The following is a 14,805-nucleotide window of genomic DNA, read 5'->3' on the forward strand; positions in this document are numbered from 1 at the left end:
GAGGCTGGAGGCAACTCATAATGCTGTGTGAGCCAACAAGGATATGGGCTTGGTGAGGCCCAGGACTGAAGCAAGGCTTAGGAATCAGGCCTTAGAGGCTATGGAGTCTCTTGGTAGGGTAGAGAAAGGTTGTTGGTGACAATTTCTAACAGTACGGGAGACCTTCTCCATCACAGACCTAACGATTTAGCACAGTTACAGCTTGAATGAACTGTGGTCATTTGTACTCTGTTCCATTTCTTAGTCGTTGACTGCAAGATGCAATAACCAGTTCCTTTCCATCTCACACTTGGGCAAGAACAGCTCTCAATACTCAAAAGATTCCCATGTGTGGAGGGCATGAATGTTTTCTCAAAGTAAGACAGCAATGAGCGGAAGTTTTCTTTGCTTAGTTCCCCATAGTTCCATTTATAGCTGCAGCAGCACCCCTGATAATAGACATCCAGGCAAAGGAAACCCCTAATTCTGTAACAGTGCTGGGCGTTTTCTATCCTCGAATAGCAGTAACCTTATTTATTGTGGGCCTCACTCGTCCTTTGCTCACGGATTGTCCCATGGCCATGAGAGATCCTAGTTTACATCTCCTGGCAGTGCCGGGAAAAGTGACCGAAGTGCCCACATCTCCAACAGCGAGTTTTCTCTGCCTCTCGCCTTTGAGGGTCTTTATCAACACCGTGTCCTTTACTCAATGACTTCACTTCCTGCTTCAGTTGTGTAACCTCCTCTTTCAATGCCAGCAGCGAATCCCTCAAGTTCCTCACATAACTTTCCAGAGAACATGGCTCTTCCTTGGTGGCTTTGGCCGGTGTTTGTGGGCACTGCTGTGCCACCATGTAGGGGTCATCGTCATCTCTTTCTATATCTTTTACCCTTACCCACGCACGGACAAAAGTTTGAGCCGGATCTTTGTATTGGTCGGCAAGCAGTAAATTCCGTAGGTACACATTGCGGAGGCCCATGGTGAATTGATCCCGCAGTAAGCTATCCATGTCTCCCATTGCCTGGAGTCCTTTATCGCCCCTCCACTCAATCTCCTCCATCAGTTCCCGCAGTGCGCTGCCGAACTCACAAGCGGTCTCACTATCTCGCTGCACTCGGGTGAAGAATTTCATTCGCAGCACTGCAATCGATGACTGGATCCCATAGATTTTAAGAATCTTGAAGATCTTCTCCATCGTGTCTCGTTGCTCCATTGGACTCAGCACCACAGTCCTGCGAGCTTCTCCCTCGAGGGCATACAGCACAAAATCTGCCTGCATTTCCTCTGTTACCTGGCACAGGTTAGCTAGTCTTTGTACACTATCTTGCCAATCCCACACCTTCATGTTATATCCATCAAACTTTGGAAGTTGGTGTAGCACCATCCATATTGGGACAGGGGCACTTCTGGAGGGGACAATTGCCTGCAGAGTTCCACATCCATCCTTGTCAGTACTACTAGTTGAAGGGGAAGCTTGTTTTCTGCCATCATTGTCACCTAGGTCCCTGCCTCCGGCTCCTGTGGGTGCGCTTAGTGTTCCTGGAGAAGCTGTTGTAACACAGTGGTCACTTGTGATCTTACATGCAGCAACCACTGAAGTCTCCTTATAATCAGACATTCTTCAATGAACTCTGCCGAGTTTGCTAACCTTGGGGTGGGGGGTTGAGGTTGTGTCCTTGGGGTGGGGGGTTGAGGTTGTGTCCTTGGGGTGGGGGGTTGAGGTTGTGTCCTTGGGGTGGGGGGCTGAGGTTGTGTCCTTGGGGTGGGGGGCTGAGGTTGTGTCCTTGGGGTGGGGGGCTGAGGTTGTGTCCTTGGGGTGGCGGGCTGAGGTTGTGTCCTTGGGGTGGCGGGCTGAGGTTGTGTCCTTGGGGTGGCGGGCTGAGGTTGGCTACCAAGGTAAAGGGCCAAGGTTGGGTCCACGGGATCGCTGCCAGAGGTTGGGCCCACGGGAAGGCAGGATGTAATTGGGTCCTCAGGGTAGCAGGCTAAGGCTGGGTCCCTGGGTGAGGGGCTGAGGTTGAGTCCTTGGGATGGTGGGCTGAGGCTGGATCCCACGGTGGAGGGCGGAGGTTGGGTCCACGAGGTAGCAGGCTGAGGCTGTGTCCCGGGGTGAGAGGCTGTTGCTGAGACTGGGTCCTCGGGATGGTGGGCAGAGCTCAGGGTGGTGGGCTGAGGGTGGATCCCACGGTGGAGGAGCTGCGGCTGGGTACCAGGGTGAGAGGCTGCGGCTTGGTCCTGGGGTGAGAGGCTGCGGCTGGGTCCCGGGGTGAGAGGCTGAGACTGGGTCCCGGGGTGAGAGGCTGAGACTGGGTCCTCGGGATGGTGGGCAGAGCTCAGAGTGGTGGGCTGAGGATGGATCCCACGGTGGAGGAGCTGCGGCTGGGTACCAGTGTGAGAGGCTGCGGCTTGGTCCTGGGGTGAGAGGCTGCGGCTGGGTCCCGGGGTGAGAGGCTGCGGCTGGGTCCCGGGGTGAGAGGCTGCGGCTGGGTCCCGGGGTGAGAGGCTGCGGCTGGGTCCCGGGGTGAGAGGCTGCGGCTGGGTCCCGGGGTGAGAGGCTGCGGCTGGGTCAACTGAGGCTGGGTCCCGGTGTGAGAGGCTGCGGCTGGGTCCGCTGAGGCTGGGTCCTTGGGGTGGCAGGCTGAGGTTGGGTCCTTGGGGTGGTGGGATGAGGTTGGGTCTTTGGGGTGGCGGGCTGAGGCTGGGTACCGGGTTGAGGAGATAAGGTTGGATCCACAGGGTGGTGGGCAGAGGTTGGGTCCTGAGGGTGGTAGGCTGAGGCAGGGTCACGGGATGAGGGGCTGATGTTGAGTCCTCGGGATGGTGGACAGAGGCTAGGTCCTGGGGCAGAGGCAGGGTCCTCAGAGTGGCGGGCTGAGACTGGATTCCAGGGTGAGGGGCTGAGGCTGGGGGCTGAGGCTGGGTCCTGAGGTGGCGGGATGAGGCTGGGTCCTGAGGTGGCGGGATGAGGCTGGGTCCTGAGGTGGCGGGATGAGGCTGGGTCCTGAGGTGGCGGGATGAGGCTGGGTCCTGAGGTGGCGGGATGAGGCTGGGTCCGGGGTGGGAGGCTGGTGGAGTCCGGGCAGCGTGTGAGGTGAAGACGCCGGGCAGTGGCCGCTGGTCCCGTCAGCTCCTGTAGTACGCGGCTGCTGCTATGTACTATGAGGCAGAGCTCGGTCACACAGGAGAATAGGGGGCAGTAGGGTGAGCGCTACCAAACACGTGTGCAGGGGGTGGAGCGGTAGTGGTGACTCCTCCCCCGGGGCGGGCGCACGTGGTACCTCCCTAGCAACGCTCAGCGTCCTCCTGCCGGGATACGGACACAGCGGCGGCGGCGGGTGCAGGTAACGTACAGTCACTGCTCCCGGTATACAGTCCCGGTGCTCCCTGCGCGGCACCTCCTGTCTCAGGGCACACAGGGGGAGAGGTACGAAGCTGTGGTAACAGAGAAGTTGCCCATGGCAACCCAAATCTAACTCTCTCTGCATATGTTACATCTGCCCCACCTGCACTCCACATGGTTTTGCCCAACTGCTAACAAATCTGCTGCTGCAATCAGGTCTAAATTAGGCCCAGAGTGCGAGCTCCTGTGCGCACCGGCGGCTGAACCTTCTCTTCCCTGCACACTTCATACATCTCCCCCCCATAGAGTGCGAGCTCCTGTGTGCACCGGGGGCTGCACCTTCTCTCTCCTGCACGCTTCAATACATCTCCCCCCATAGAGTGTAAGCTCCTGTGCGCGCCAGCGGCTGAACCTTCTCTTCCCTGCACGCTTCATACATCACCCCCCCCCCCCCCCCCCCCCATAGAGTGTGAGCACCCGTGCGTTCCGGCGGCTGAACCTTCTCTTCCCTGCACGCTTCATACATCTCCCCCCTATAGAGTGTGAGCTCCTGTGTGCACCGGCGGCTGCACCTTCGCTTCCTTGCATGCTTCATACATCTCCCCACCATAGAGTGTGAGCTCCTGTGTGCACCGGCGGCTGAACCTTCTCTTCCCTGCACGCTTCATAGATCTCCACCCCATAGAGTGTGAGCTCCTGTGTGCACCGGGGGCTGCACCTTCTCTTCCCTGCACGCTTCATAGATCTCCCCCCCATAGAGTGTGAGCTCCTGTGTGCACCGGCGGCTGAATCTTCGCTTCCTTGCACGCTTCATACATCCCCCCACCATAGAGTGTGAGCTCCTGTGTGCACCGGCGGCTGAACCTTCTCTTCCCTGCACGCTTCATAGATCTCCACCCCATAGAGTGTGAGCTCCTGTGTGCACCGGGGGCTGAACCTTCTCTTCCCTGCACGCTTCATACATCACCTCCCCCCCCCCATAGAGTGTGAGCTCCTGTGCGCTCCGGCGGCTGAACCTTCTCTTCCCTGCACGCTTCATGCATCTCCCCACCATAGAGTGTGAGCTCCTGTGTGCACCGGCGGCTGAACCTTCTCTTCTCTGCACGCTTCATACATCTCCCCCCATAGAGTGTGAGCTCCTGTGTGCACCGGCGGTTGAACCTTCTCTTCCCTGCACGCTTCATAGATCTCCCCCCCCCATAGAGTGTGAGCTCCTGTGTGCACCGGGGGCTGCACCTTCTCTTCCCTGCACGCTTCATACATCAACCCTCCCATAGAGTGTGAGCTCCTGTGTGCAGCGGCGGCTGAACCTACTTTATGGGGGGTGATATAGGAAGCGTGCAGGGAAGAGAAGATAGAGCACAGTCCAGATGTAAGTCCAAAAGCTTTCGCTTGGCGCGATTATCAGCAGACAGATACTGGCAGAAATACCGGCACTTAGTCGTCTATGTACTACTACTAAGCTTTGGAGAGAGATAAAGTATCAGCCAATCAGCTCCTAACTGCCATGTTACAGGCTGTGTTTCAAAAATGACAACTAGGAGCTGATTGGCTGATACTTTATCTCTCTCCACTTTATCTCTCTTTAAGGCTTAATACTTCGACTCCTTTGAGTCTGAGTCAGAATCAGACCCAATTTTTAGGTACATGGTGGATTTATCTACAGATCTAGAGACACAGTAGAATGTCTCTGGGAACAGAGTGGAATGATCTGCAGCTGTGGTGACAGGGTGGAATGGTCTGCAGCTGTGGTGACAGGGTGGAATGATCTGCAGCTGTGGTGACAGGGTGGAATGGTCTGCAGCCGTGGTGACATGGTGGAATGATCTGTAGCTGTTGTGACTTCAAAATAATCTGTAGCTGTGGTGGGACGATAGAGCTGAAAGATCCACAGCTACAGGGGAGTGTGGAATGATCTGCAGTTCTAGCCTAGGTACAGGGTGGAATGATCTTTAGCTGCAGTGAGAGGGTGGAATGATCTGCAGTTCTAGGTACAGGGTGGAATGATATTTAGCTGCAGTGAGAGGGTGGAATGATCTGCAGTTCTAGGTGCAGTGTGGAATGATCTGCAGTTCTAGGTACAGGGTGGAATGATCTTTAGCTGCAGTGAGAGGGTGGAATGATCTGCAGTTCTAGGTACAGGGTGGAATGATCTTTAGCTGCAGTGAGAGAGTGGAATGATCTGCAGTTCTAGGTACAGGGTGGAATGATCTGTAGCTGCTGTATGAGAGGGTGGAATGATCTGCCGTTCTAGGTGCAGGGTGGAATGATCTGTAGGTGCTGTATGAGAGGGTGGAATGATCTGCAGTTCTAGGTACATGGTGGAATGATCTGTAGCTGCTGTATGAGAGGGTGGAATGATCTGCCGTTCTAGGTGCAGGGTGGAATGATCTGTAGGTGCAGTGAAAGGGTGGAATGATCTGCAGTTCTAGCTACAGGGTGGAATGATCTGCAGTTCTAAGTACAGGGTGGAATGATCTGCAGTTCTAAGTACAGGGTAGAATGATCTGCAGTTCTAAGTACAGGGTAGAATGATCTGCAGTTCTAAGTACAGGGTAGAATGATCTGCAGTTCTAAGTACAGGGTGGAATGATCTGCAGTTCTAGGTACAGGGTGGAATGATCTGTAGCTGCAGTGAGAGGGTGGAATGATCTGCAGTTCTAGGTACAGGGTGGAATGATCTGCATCAGGTAATCCCATCTGTTGCCATCTCCCACATGTTTGTAGATCTCTGTCTGGTCTCTATGTTACAGATCTGCCGATGAACCGGTGTGGCGGCTGCTTTCTCCTGTATGATGGAAGAGACCAGCAGAGGTGTATCCCATTCCCTGCGGCTGTATCCTGCGGTGTCCCCTCATCCTCCGTCTCTGACACCCAGCACATGGAATAGCGCCGTCCCTACACGGAGATATCCGGTTATCAAGCAGCGAGGCTTTTATTCCGATATCCTGACTTATGGCGCATCCGCTCTGGTCACAGTAAGTTTTACATTTATGCAGATAATAGGTATATGGCGTCACTGAACCACATTCATGCTGGGGACGCACTTACCTGTAATAATAGGTGTATGGCGTCACTGAACCACATTCATGCTGGGGACGCACTTACCTGTAATAATAGGTGTATGGCGTCACTGGACCACAATCATGCTGGGGACGCACTTACCTGTAATAATAGGTGTATGGCGTCACTGAAACACATTCACGCTGGGGACGCACTTACCTGTAATAATAGGTGTATGGCGTCACTGAACCACATTCATGCTGGGGACGCACTTACCTGTAATAATAGGTGTATGGCGTCACTGGACCACATTCACGCTGGGGACGCACTTACCTGTAATAATAAGTGTATGGCGTCACTGGACCACAATCATGCTGGGGACGCACTTACCTGTAATAATAGGTGTATGGCGTCACTGGACCACATTCATGCCGGGGACGCACTTACCTGTAATAATAGGCATATGGCGTCACTGGACCACATTCATGCTGGGGACGCACTTACCTGTAATAATAGGTGTATGGCGTCACTGGACCACATTCATGCTGGGGACGCACTTACCTGTAATAATAGGCATATGGCGTCACTGGACCACATTCATGCTGGGGACGCACTTACCTGTAATAATAGGCATATGGCGTCACTGGACCACATTCATGCTGGGGACGCACTTACCTGTAATAATAGGCATATGGCGTCACTGGACCACATTCATGCTGGGGACGCACTTACCTGTAATAATAGGTGTATGGCGTCACTGGACCACATTCATGCTGGGGACGCACTTACCTGTAATAATAGGTATATGGCGTCACTGGACCACATTCATGCTGGGGACGCACTTACCTGTAATAATAGGTATATGGCGTCACTGGACCACATTCATGCTGGGGACGCACTTACCTGTAATAATAGGTGTATGGCGTCACTGAAACACATTCACGCTGGGGACGCACTTACCTGTAATAATAGGTGTATGGCGTCACTGAACCACATTCATGCTGGGGACGCACTTACCTGTAATAATAGGTGTATGGCGTCACTGGACCACATTCACGCTGGGGCCGCACTTACCTGTAATAATAGGTGTATGGCGTCACTGGACCACAATCATGCTGGGGACGCACTTACCTGTAATAATAGGTGTATGGCGTCACTGGACCACATTCATGCCGGGGACGCACTTACCTGTAATAATAGGCATATGGCGTCACTGGACCACATTCATGCTGGGGACGCACTTACCTGTAATAATAGGCATATGGCGTCACTGGACCACATTCATGCTGGGGACGCACTTACCTGTAATAATAGGTGTATGGCGTCACTGGACCACATTCATGCTGGGGACGCACTTACCTGTAATAATAGACATTTGGCGTCACTGGACCACATTCATCCTGGGGACACACTTACCTGTAATAATAGGCGTATGGCGTCACTGGACCACATTCATGCTGGGGACGCACTTACCTGTAATAATAGGTATATGGCGTCACTGGACCACATTCATGCTGGGGACGCACTTACCTGTAATAATAGGTATATGGCGTCACTGGACCACATTCATGCTGGGGACGCACTTACCTGTAATAATAGGTATATGGCGTCACTGGACCACATTCATGCTGGGGACGCACTTACCTGTAATAATAGGTATATGGCGTCACTGGACCACATTCATGCTGGGGACGCACTTACCTGTAATAATAGGTATATGGCGTCACTGGACCACATTCATCCTGGGGGCGCACTTACCTGTAATAATAGGTATATGGCGTCACTGGACCACATTCATGCTGGGGACGCACTTACCTGTAATAATAGGCATTTGGCGTCACTGGACCACATTCATGCTGGGGACGCACTTACCTGTAATAATAGGTATATGGCGTCACTGGACCACATTCATGCTGGGGACGCACTTACCTGTAATAATAGGCATTTGGCGTCACTGGACCACATTCATGCTGGGGGGCACACTTACCTGTGTGTGTAAGTGACCCATGCTGATGACTCCTCATGTAACAATGACCATGTATTTCAGCTGTAACTCAGACTTTGTCACCCCGTTGCCTTTGTGTTTCAGGATGTGAGTGCGGGACCTATGGTACAACCAGACCTCCTCAGACAGGCCGACCTGGACCATAACACCCCCAAAGGTAATATCCCCGGAGCCTCCTTTCCACACAGACTGCACGCACAGCGCTATGACTGTCCCAGATCAGCTCCCCTCAGTCTGATCGCAGGGGACACGTATTACAGAAATACAGTGTCGGGGGCATTTCCTGGAGTTACTGACAGTCACGCAATAACCCTTTCTGGTCACATTACGCTGTGTCAGTCTACATATATATATATATCTCCCGGTCTCCGCTCTGAGCTCAGTGATGTGGTGTGTTCCGTCTATATCAGTTGCAGCCCTCCTATTTCTGTGATAACATAATATCAATCTCTTCCTCAGTGAATAGTTTTGAGACCCCGGAGAACCTCCAGTGTTTCCTGGACACTCAGGTCTCGTACCCCACCACCGAGGTGCTTCTGAAGTCTGATTTTTCAGGGAGAGGCTACGAGCCAAAGGTGCAGCTTCCTTACACTGTGCCGCCCGGGCAGTGCCCCCGGAAGCTGGAACTGGAGAGGTGAGATCTGTGCCCTGGTGATAACTTGTACTGCGCTACAGCAGATGTCTGTTATAGAGGAATATCGGAGCATATACACGAGATAACTAATTTCTGCCAATTCTAAAACTTCCCCGACCCCAGGAGAAGACGGGAATTCCTCAGCCTGAATATATCCCAGCTCCTGGCCAATGAAGGTATAGACTCCAATCTTCTGGTGGCCCGACATACTGACTCCAGCAGCCTCCCCTGCATGGGGCAGAACACAGGACAGCCTCTGCCCACATACCTACCTCTGGAGGTAAGTCCAAACCTCTCATACGCTCAGAGGTACGTGTCTCGGCTGCCTCTCTGCAGCTGCTAAATGGGCGTTTCTGGTGGTAGCTAGGAGTCAGGAAATGCGATCAAGAGAACTGTCCAATGGGGTGTCATGCGTTGAGGGCACCAAATTCAGACCGGTCTCCTGCATCTAGCATGGGGTAGGTGTATGTGGTGGTGGGAATGATGGAGGCTCTTATGGCGGCTGTAAGAGTGGGGCAGCGTGATCGCATAGATCCAAACACTTCAGTACCTTTCCCACTTGCATTTCCTGCGCATTCTGTTCTCAGCGGGCGCCTGTAGTTGCGGTTGCATTATGTACAGCTCAGAACCAAGCCCATTGTACATTATTTCCTCTCATAGTCCTCTTTGTGGCAATAAAACACATTCTGAATGCTCACATAAGCCGCATGGCCCCCAGTGCATGTATATGAGATTGGTCAATATTCCTTTAAAAGGTGTTTGATGACGAGGAATTCGATATTCGGACCTGGGCTGATTGGCTGAATCTGGGATTTGATGAAACGTCCAATGTGCGGAAACCTGTCCCAGGCCAGGCCCTCCTCCCGGCGGATGACGTACTTGGGCACGGTGAGCAATTGTGTTTTTTCCCCAGCTGCTACCTGGGGGCAGGAGGGGTGACAGATGTTGCATCTAACTTTCTATTCTGGGCGGTAGAGCCCTCTAGGGTAAAATTAAACTAAACTTAGTGTTATTGCCATTTTAGAAGACCCGAAGAATCCAGAGCTGCTGTATGAGTGGTGCAATGTTGGTGTCCTGGAGTATGATCAGCAGAGGAAGCTCTACCTGGTCCATAAATCTACAGGCACCCAGCTCAGGACCCCTAGAGACCGCACTGAAGCACAACGATGCAGAGACTCGGGTGAGTATTGTCTCCGAGATATTATATACTCTTGTTCTAGTATCATAAAGAGAACTTCCGTCATGCCGATAAGTGAGTGCAGGTTCTCCATCAGGGTGTGGTCTCCTGTGTGAGCCCTGTGGAAGGAGCAGGTTCTACATCAAAGTGTGGTCTCCTGTGTGAGCCCTGTGGCAGGAGCAGGTTCTTCATCAGAGTGTGGTCTCCTGTGTGAGCCCTATGACAGGAGCTGGTTCTCCATCAGAGTGTGGTCTCCTGTGTGAGCTCTGTGGCAGGAGCAGGTTCTTCATCAGAGTGTGGTCTCCTGTGTGAGCCCTGTGGCAGGTGCTGTTTCTCCATCAGAGTATGGTCTCCTGTCTGAGCCCTGTGGCAGGAGCAGGTTCTTCATCAGAGTGTGGTCTCCTGTGTGAGCCCTGTGGCAGGTGCTGGTTCTCCATCAGAGTGTGGTCTCCTGTGTGAGCCCTGTGGAAGGAGCAGGTTCTTCATCAGAGTGTGGTCTCCTGTGTGAGCCCTGTGGAAGGAGCAGGTTCTACATCAAAGTGTGGTCTCCTGTGTGAGCCCTGTGGCAGGAGCAGGTTCTTCATCAGAGTGTGGTCTCCTGTGTGAGCTCTGTGGCAGGAGCAGGTTCTTCATCAGAGTGTGGTCTCCTGTGTGAGCCCAGTGGCAGGAGCAGGTTCTCCATCAGAGTGTGCTCTCCTGTGTGAGCCCTGTGGCAGGTGCTGTTTCTCCATCAGAGTGTGGACTCCTGTGTGAGCCCTGTGGCAGGAGCAGGTTCTCCATCAGAGTGTGGTCTCCTGTGTGAGCCCTGTGGCAGGTGTAGTGTGTCCATCCAATCGTAACGCATGCGCAGTGCGCCCCAGACTCATGCACAGTAGGAAAAAAATTACTACATTGCGTCTGACATCAGCAGCGCGTCCACCTCTGAATCGGGCGCTTTATGCGCACCAGCGCCAGTTTAGTTGCTCCTTGAATAAGGGCCACTGCACTCAGGTAACTGGAAAACAATTGATTATTCCATCTCTTTCAGTATCGCCCACACTGGCACTATACCAGTACTGGGTACCACGGATCCGGCTGCTGTTCTGCGCTGAGAATCCACGTGTATTTGCGCAGAGGATCGCAGCAGCTAACCAGTTACGGAAGAAGACAGAGGCGCTGCTGCTATACAACCTGTATATTGATTGTATGCCGGGGAACGGGAGCCGTAAGATCGCAGCGGAGAGTCTGAGCAGGATGAAGCAGCGACTGCTGAAGCGAGACGATAAGTATGACCCGCGTCTGTACGTTCATGGTGTGTTATAGACCCCAGACGTTCCTTCCTCTCACGGTGTTGCCGCTTTTCTCAGTGATCACCAGCAGCTAGAACACCTGGAAGCGGAGGTCAGTCTGGATTACCAGCGCACAATGAACAAGCTCATCTTTGACCGACTGGTCTCTTTAAAGCCTGACAAGTTTTCCTACGTGACTCTCCCAAACAGAACGGAGGAAAAAGTTCCCGTGAAAGGTGCGAGTATTAAATCCCCCTTCTGCTGTCGCTGTGTCCTCACTTCTGTCTTATTTACCAATATAACACATGTCATCTGGTCCTTGCAGGACTAGTTCAGGTTCCAAACTACCCTTTTGCAAAGAACCGTGCGTCGTTCACGTTCACCACCCTCCTGACCAGGCCGGAGGTCATCACCTCCCTCTGTAAGGTCCGGGCGGAGTGTAACAAAGTCTGCGCTATGTCTCTCTTTCACTCCAACCTGACCAAGAGCGTCCGACTGGAAGAGTTTGAGCAGATGCAGTCACAGATCTTTTCCCAGGTAAAGACTTCATTAAAGAAACTTTAATTGTGAGCTCTTTGGGCTAGATATGATTTTCTCCATTCACTTTGTCATATTAACTGTCAAACCTTTATTTCTTACTATAGACAGAGTACATTCTGTTCACTAAAACTTCCCCAAATGTCAGTTTTCCTGTAACAGCTAATATAATACAGTCTTCTTCAGGGTCCATAGAATGTCTAGCTCTTTGCTTGAGTAGTGGCACAAAACACCTTCAGAGCAGACGAGTGGTCCTGGAATTACGTTGGTTCTTCCTGACAGCCCGTCTCCGCACCTCTGTACCTTCCCTTCTAGGTCTAGCGGATTCTTCCTGACAGCCCCTCTCCGCACCTCTGTACCTTCCCTTCTAGGTCCAGTTGTTTCTTCCTGACATCCCTTCTCACCTCTGTACCTTCCCTTCCAGGTCCAGCTGTTTATTTCTGACACCACCTCTCTGATCCTCTATACCTACCCTTCTTGGTCCAGCTGTTTCTTCCTGACATCCCCTCTCCACACCTCCTGTACCTTCCCTTCTAGGTCCAGCTGTTTCTTCCTGATATCCCTTCTCACTTCTTTACCTTCCCTTCTAGGTCCAGCTGTTTCTTCCTGACACCCCCTCTCATCACCTCAGTACCTTCCCTTCTAGGTCCAGCTGTTTCTTCCTGACACCCCCTCTCCGCACCTCTGTACCTTCCCTTCTAGGTCCAGCTGTTTCTTCCTGACATCCATTCTCCTCACCTATGTACCTTCCCTTCTAGGTACAACTGTTTCTTCCTGACATCACCTCTCTTCATCTCTGTACCTTCCCTTCTAGGTCCAGCTGTTTCTTCTTGTCACCCCCTCTCCGAACCTCTTTGCCTTCCCTTCTAGGTCCAGCTGTTTCTTCCTGACATCCCCTCTCCGCCCCTCTGAACCTTCCCTTCTAGGTCCAGCTGTTTCTTCCTGACATCTCTTCTCCTCACCTCTTGTACCTTCCCTTCTAGGTCCAGCTCTTTCTTCCTGACATCCCCTCTCCTCACCTCTTTACCTTCCCTTCTAGGTCCAGCTGTTTCTTCCTGACATCCCTTCCTCTCACCTCTGTACCTTCACTTCTAGGTCCAGCTGTTTCTTTCTGAGATCCCCTCTCTGCACCTCCTGTACCTTGCCTTCTAGGTCCAGCTGTTTTTTCCTGACATTCCCTCTCCTCACCTCCTGTACCTTACCTTCTAGGTCCAGCTGTTACTTCCTGACATTCCCTCTCCTCGCCTCCTGTACCTTACCTTCTAGGTCCAGCTGTTTTTTCCTGACATATCCTCTCCGCACCTCTGTACCTTCCCTTCTAGGTCCAGCTGTTTCTTCCTGACATCCCTTCTCACCTCCTGTACCTTCCCTTCTAGGTCCAGCTGTTTCTACTTGACACCCCCCTCCTCACCTCTGTACCTTCCCTTCTAGGTTCAGCTGTTTCTTCCTGACATCTCTTCTCTACACCTCCTGTACCTTCCCTTCTAGGTCCAGCTGTTTCTTCCTGACATCCCCTCTCTTCACCTCTTTACCTTCCCTTCTACGTCCAGCTGTTTCTTCCTGACATCCCCTCTCCTCACCTCTGTATCTTCCTTTCTAGGTCCAGCTGTTTCTTCCTAACAGCCTCTCTCCACACCTCCGTACCTTCCCTTCTAGGTCCAGCTGTTTCTTCCTGACAGCCCCTCTCCACACCTCTGTACCTTCACTTCTAGGTCCAGCTGTTTCTGAAGGACACCTCCTCTCCTCACCTCTTGTACCTTCCCTTCTAGGTCCAGCTGTTTCTTCCTGACATCCCTTCTCTACACCTCCTGTACCTTCCCTTCTAGGTCCAGCTGTTTCTTCCTGACATCCCTTCTCTTCACCTCCTGTACCTTCCCTTCTAGGTCTAGCTGTTTCTTCCTGACACCCCCTCACCTCACCTCCTGTACCTTCCCTTCTAGGTCTAGCTGTTTCTTCCTGACACCCCCTCACCTCACCTCTGTAGCTTCCCTTCTAGGTCAGCTGTTTCTTCCTGACACCCCCTCACCTCACCTCTGTAGCTTCCCTTCTAGGTCCAGCTGTTTCTTCCTGACACCCCCTCACCTCACCTCTGTAGCTTCCCTTCTAGGTTCAGCTGTTTCTGAAGGACACCCCTTCTCCGCACCTCCTGTACCTTCCCTTCTAGGTCTAGCTGTTTCTTCCTGACACCCCCTCACCTCACCTCCTGTACCTTCCCTTCTAGGTCTAGCTGTTTCTTCCTGACACCCCCTCACCTCACCTCTGTACCTTCCCTTCTAGGTCCAGCTGTTTCTTCCTGACATCCCTTCTCCACACCTCTGTACCTTCCCTTCTAGGGCCAGCTGTTTCTTCCTAACATCCGATCTTCTCACCTCTATACCTTCCCTTCTAGGTCCAGCTGTTTCTGAAGGACAGCTGGGTGAGCACATTAAAGAACGCCGTGCGCAGCAGCCTGCGGGATGTAGGAAAGGGCTGGTACGACCTCAGCGAGCGTAACTGGGAGGTCTACCGAATGTCTAAACTGCGGCAGCTGATGGAGCTCGTCAAGTTTAACCTTCAGGACTCTCTGCGGTTCCTGGTGCAGGACTCTCTGGTCAGCTTCACACAGTTCATACTGGATGCCTGTTACAGCGTCTTGTCGTGTACCGAGGATATGGACTGGGGAGGCGACCTCATTAACAGCCCCTATAAGTGAGACTTCATCCAGAATATCAGAAGGCTACAGAGCCGGTGTTAGCCTGGGGCATGAAAGGCCCAATGGGGGAATGCAGTGGAGGGGGCCTAGGTTTAAGGGCCACCAGATGGGACATGGCCAGCCACCTCAGACACTTGGTTAACCATTTGTTGAATTTTGGTATGGTTTA

General features: G+C 52.7%; 1 protein-coding gene across 3 annotated transcripts in view; it reads left to right on the top strand.

Annotated features, from left to right (window-relative positions):
* Positions 1-3,220: 3,220 nt before the first annotated feature.
* The window catches only part of DNAH1 (dynein axonemal heavy chain 1), a 240,603-nt gene continuing 229,018 nt past the window's right edge, over positions 3,221-14,805 (top strand). For 2 of the 3 annotated variants that reach the window (XM_063941354.1, XM_063941356.1), the window contains exons 1-11: positions 3,221-3,321; positions 6,074-6,298; positions 8,413-8,485; positions 8,788-8,962; positions 9,086-9,242; positions 9,718-9,850; positions 9,987-10,142; positions 11,167-11,404; positions 11,486-11,643; positions 11,733-11,944; positions 14,334-14,632. In XM_063941354.1, coding sequence (XP_063797424.1) covers positions 6,113-6,298; positions 8,413-8,485; positions 8,788-8,962; positions 9,086-9,242; positions 9,718-9,850; positions 9,987-10,142; positions 11,167-11,404; positions 11,486-11,643; positions 11,733-11,944; positions 14,334-14,632 — 1,787 coding nt within the window. In that variant the 5' untranslated portion in view covers positions 3,221-3,321; positions 6,074-6,112. Of the gene's footprint in view, positions 3,405-6,073; positions 6,299-8,412; positions 8,486-8,787; positions 8,963-9,085; positions 9,243-9,717; positions 9,851-9,986; positions 10,143-11,166; positions 11,405-11,485; positions 11,644-11,732; positions 11,945-14,333; positions 14,633-14,805 lie in introns of all 3 variants that reach the window. The other variant, XM_063941355.1, reaches the window with a different exon arrangement.

Source organism: Pseudophryne corroboree, chromosome 9 (genome assembly GCF_028390025.1).
Source record: "Pseudophryne corroboree isolate aPseCor3 chromosome 9, aPseCor3.hap2, whole genome shotgun sequence".
Classification (NCBI taxonomy): Eukaryota; Metazoa; Chordata; class Amphibia; order Anura; family Myobatrachidae; genus Pseudophryne; species Pseudophryne corroboree.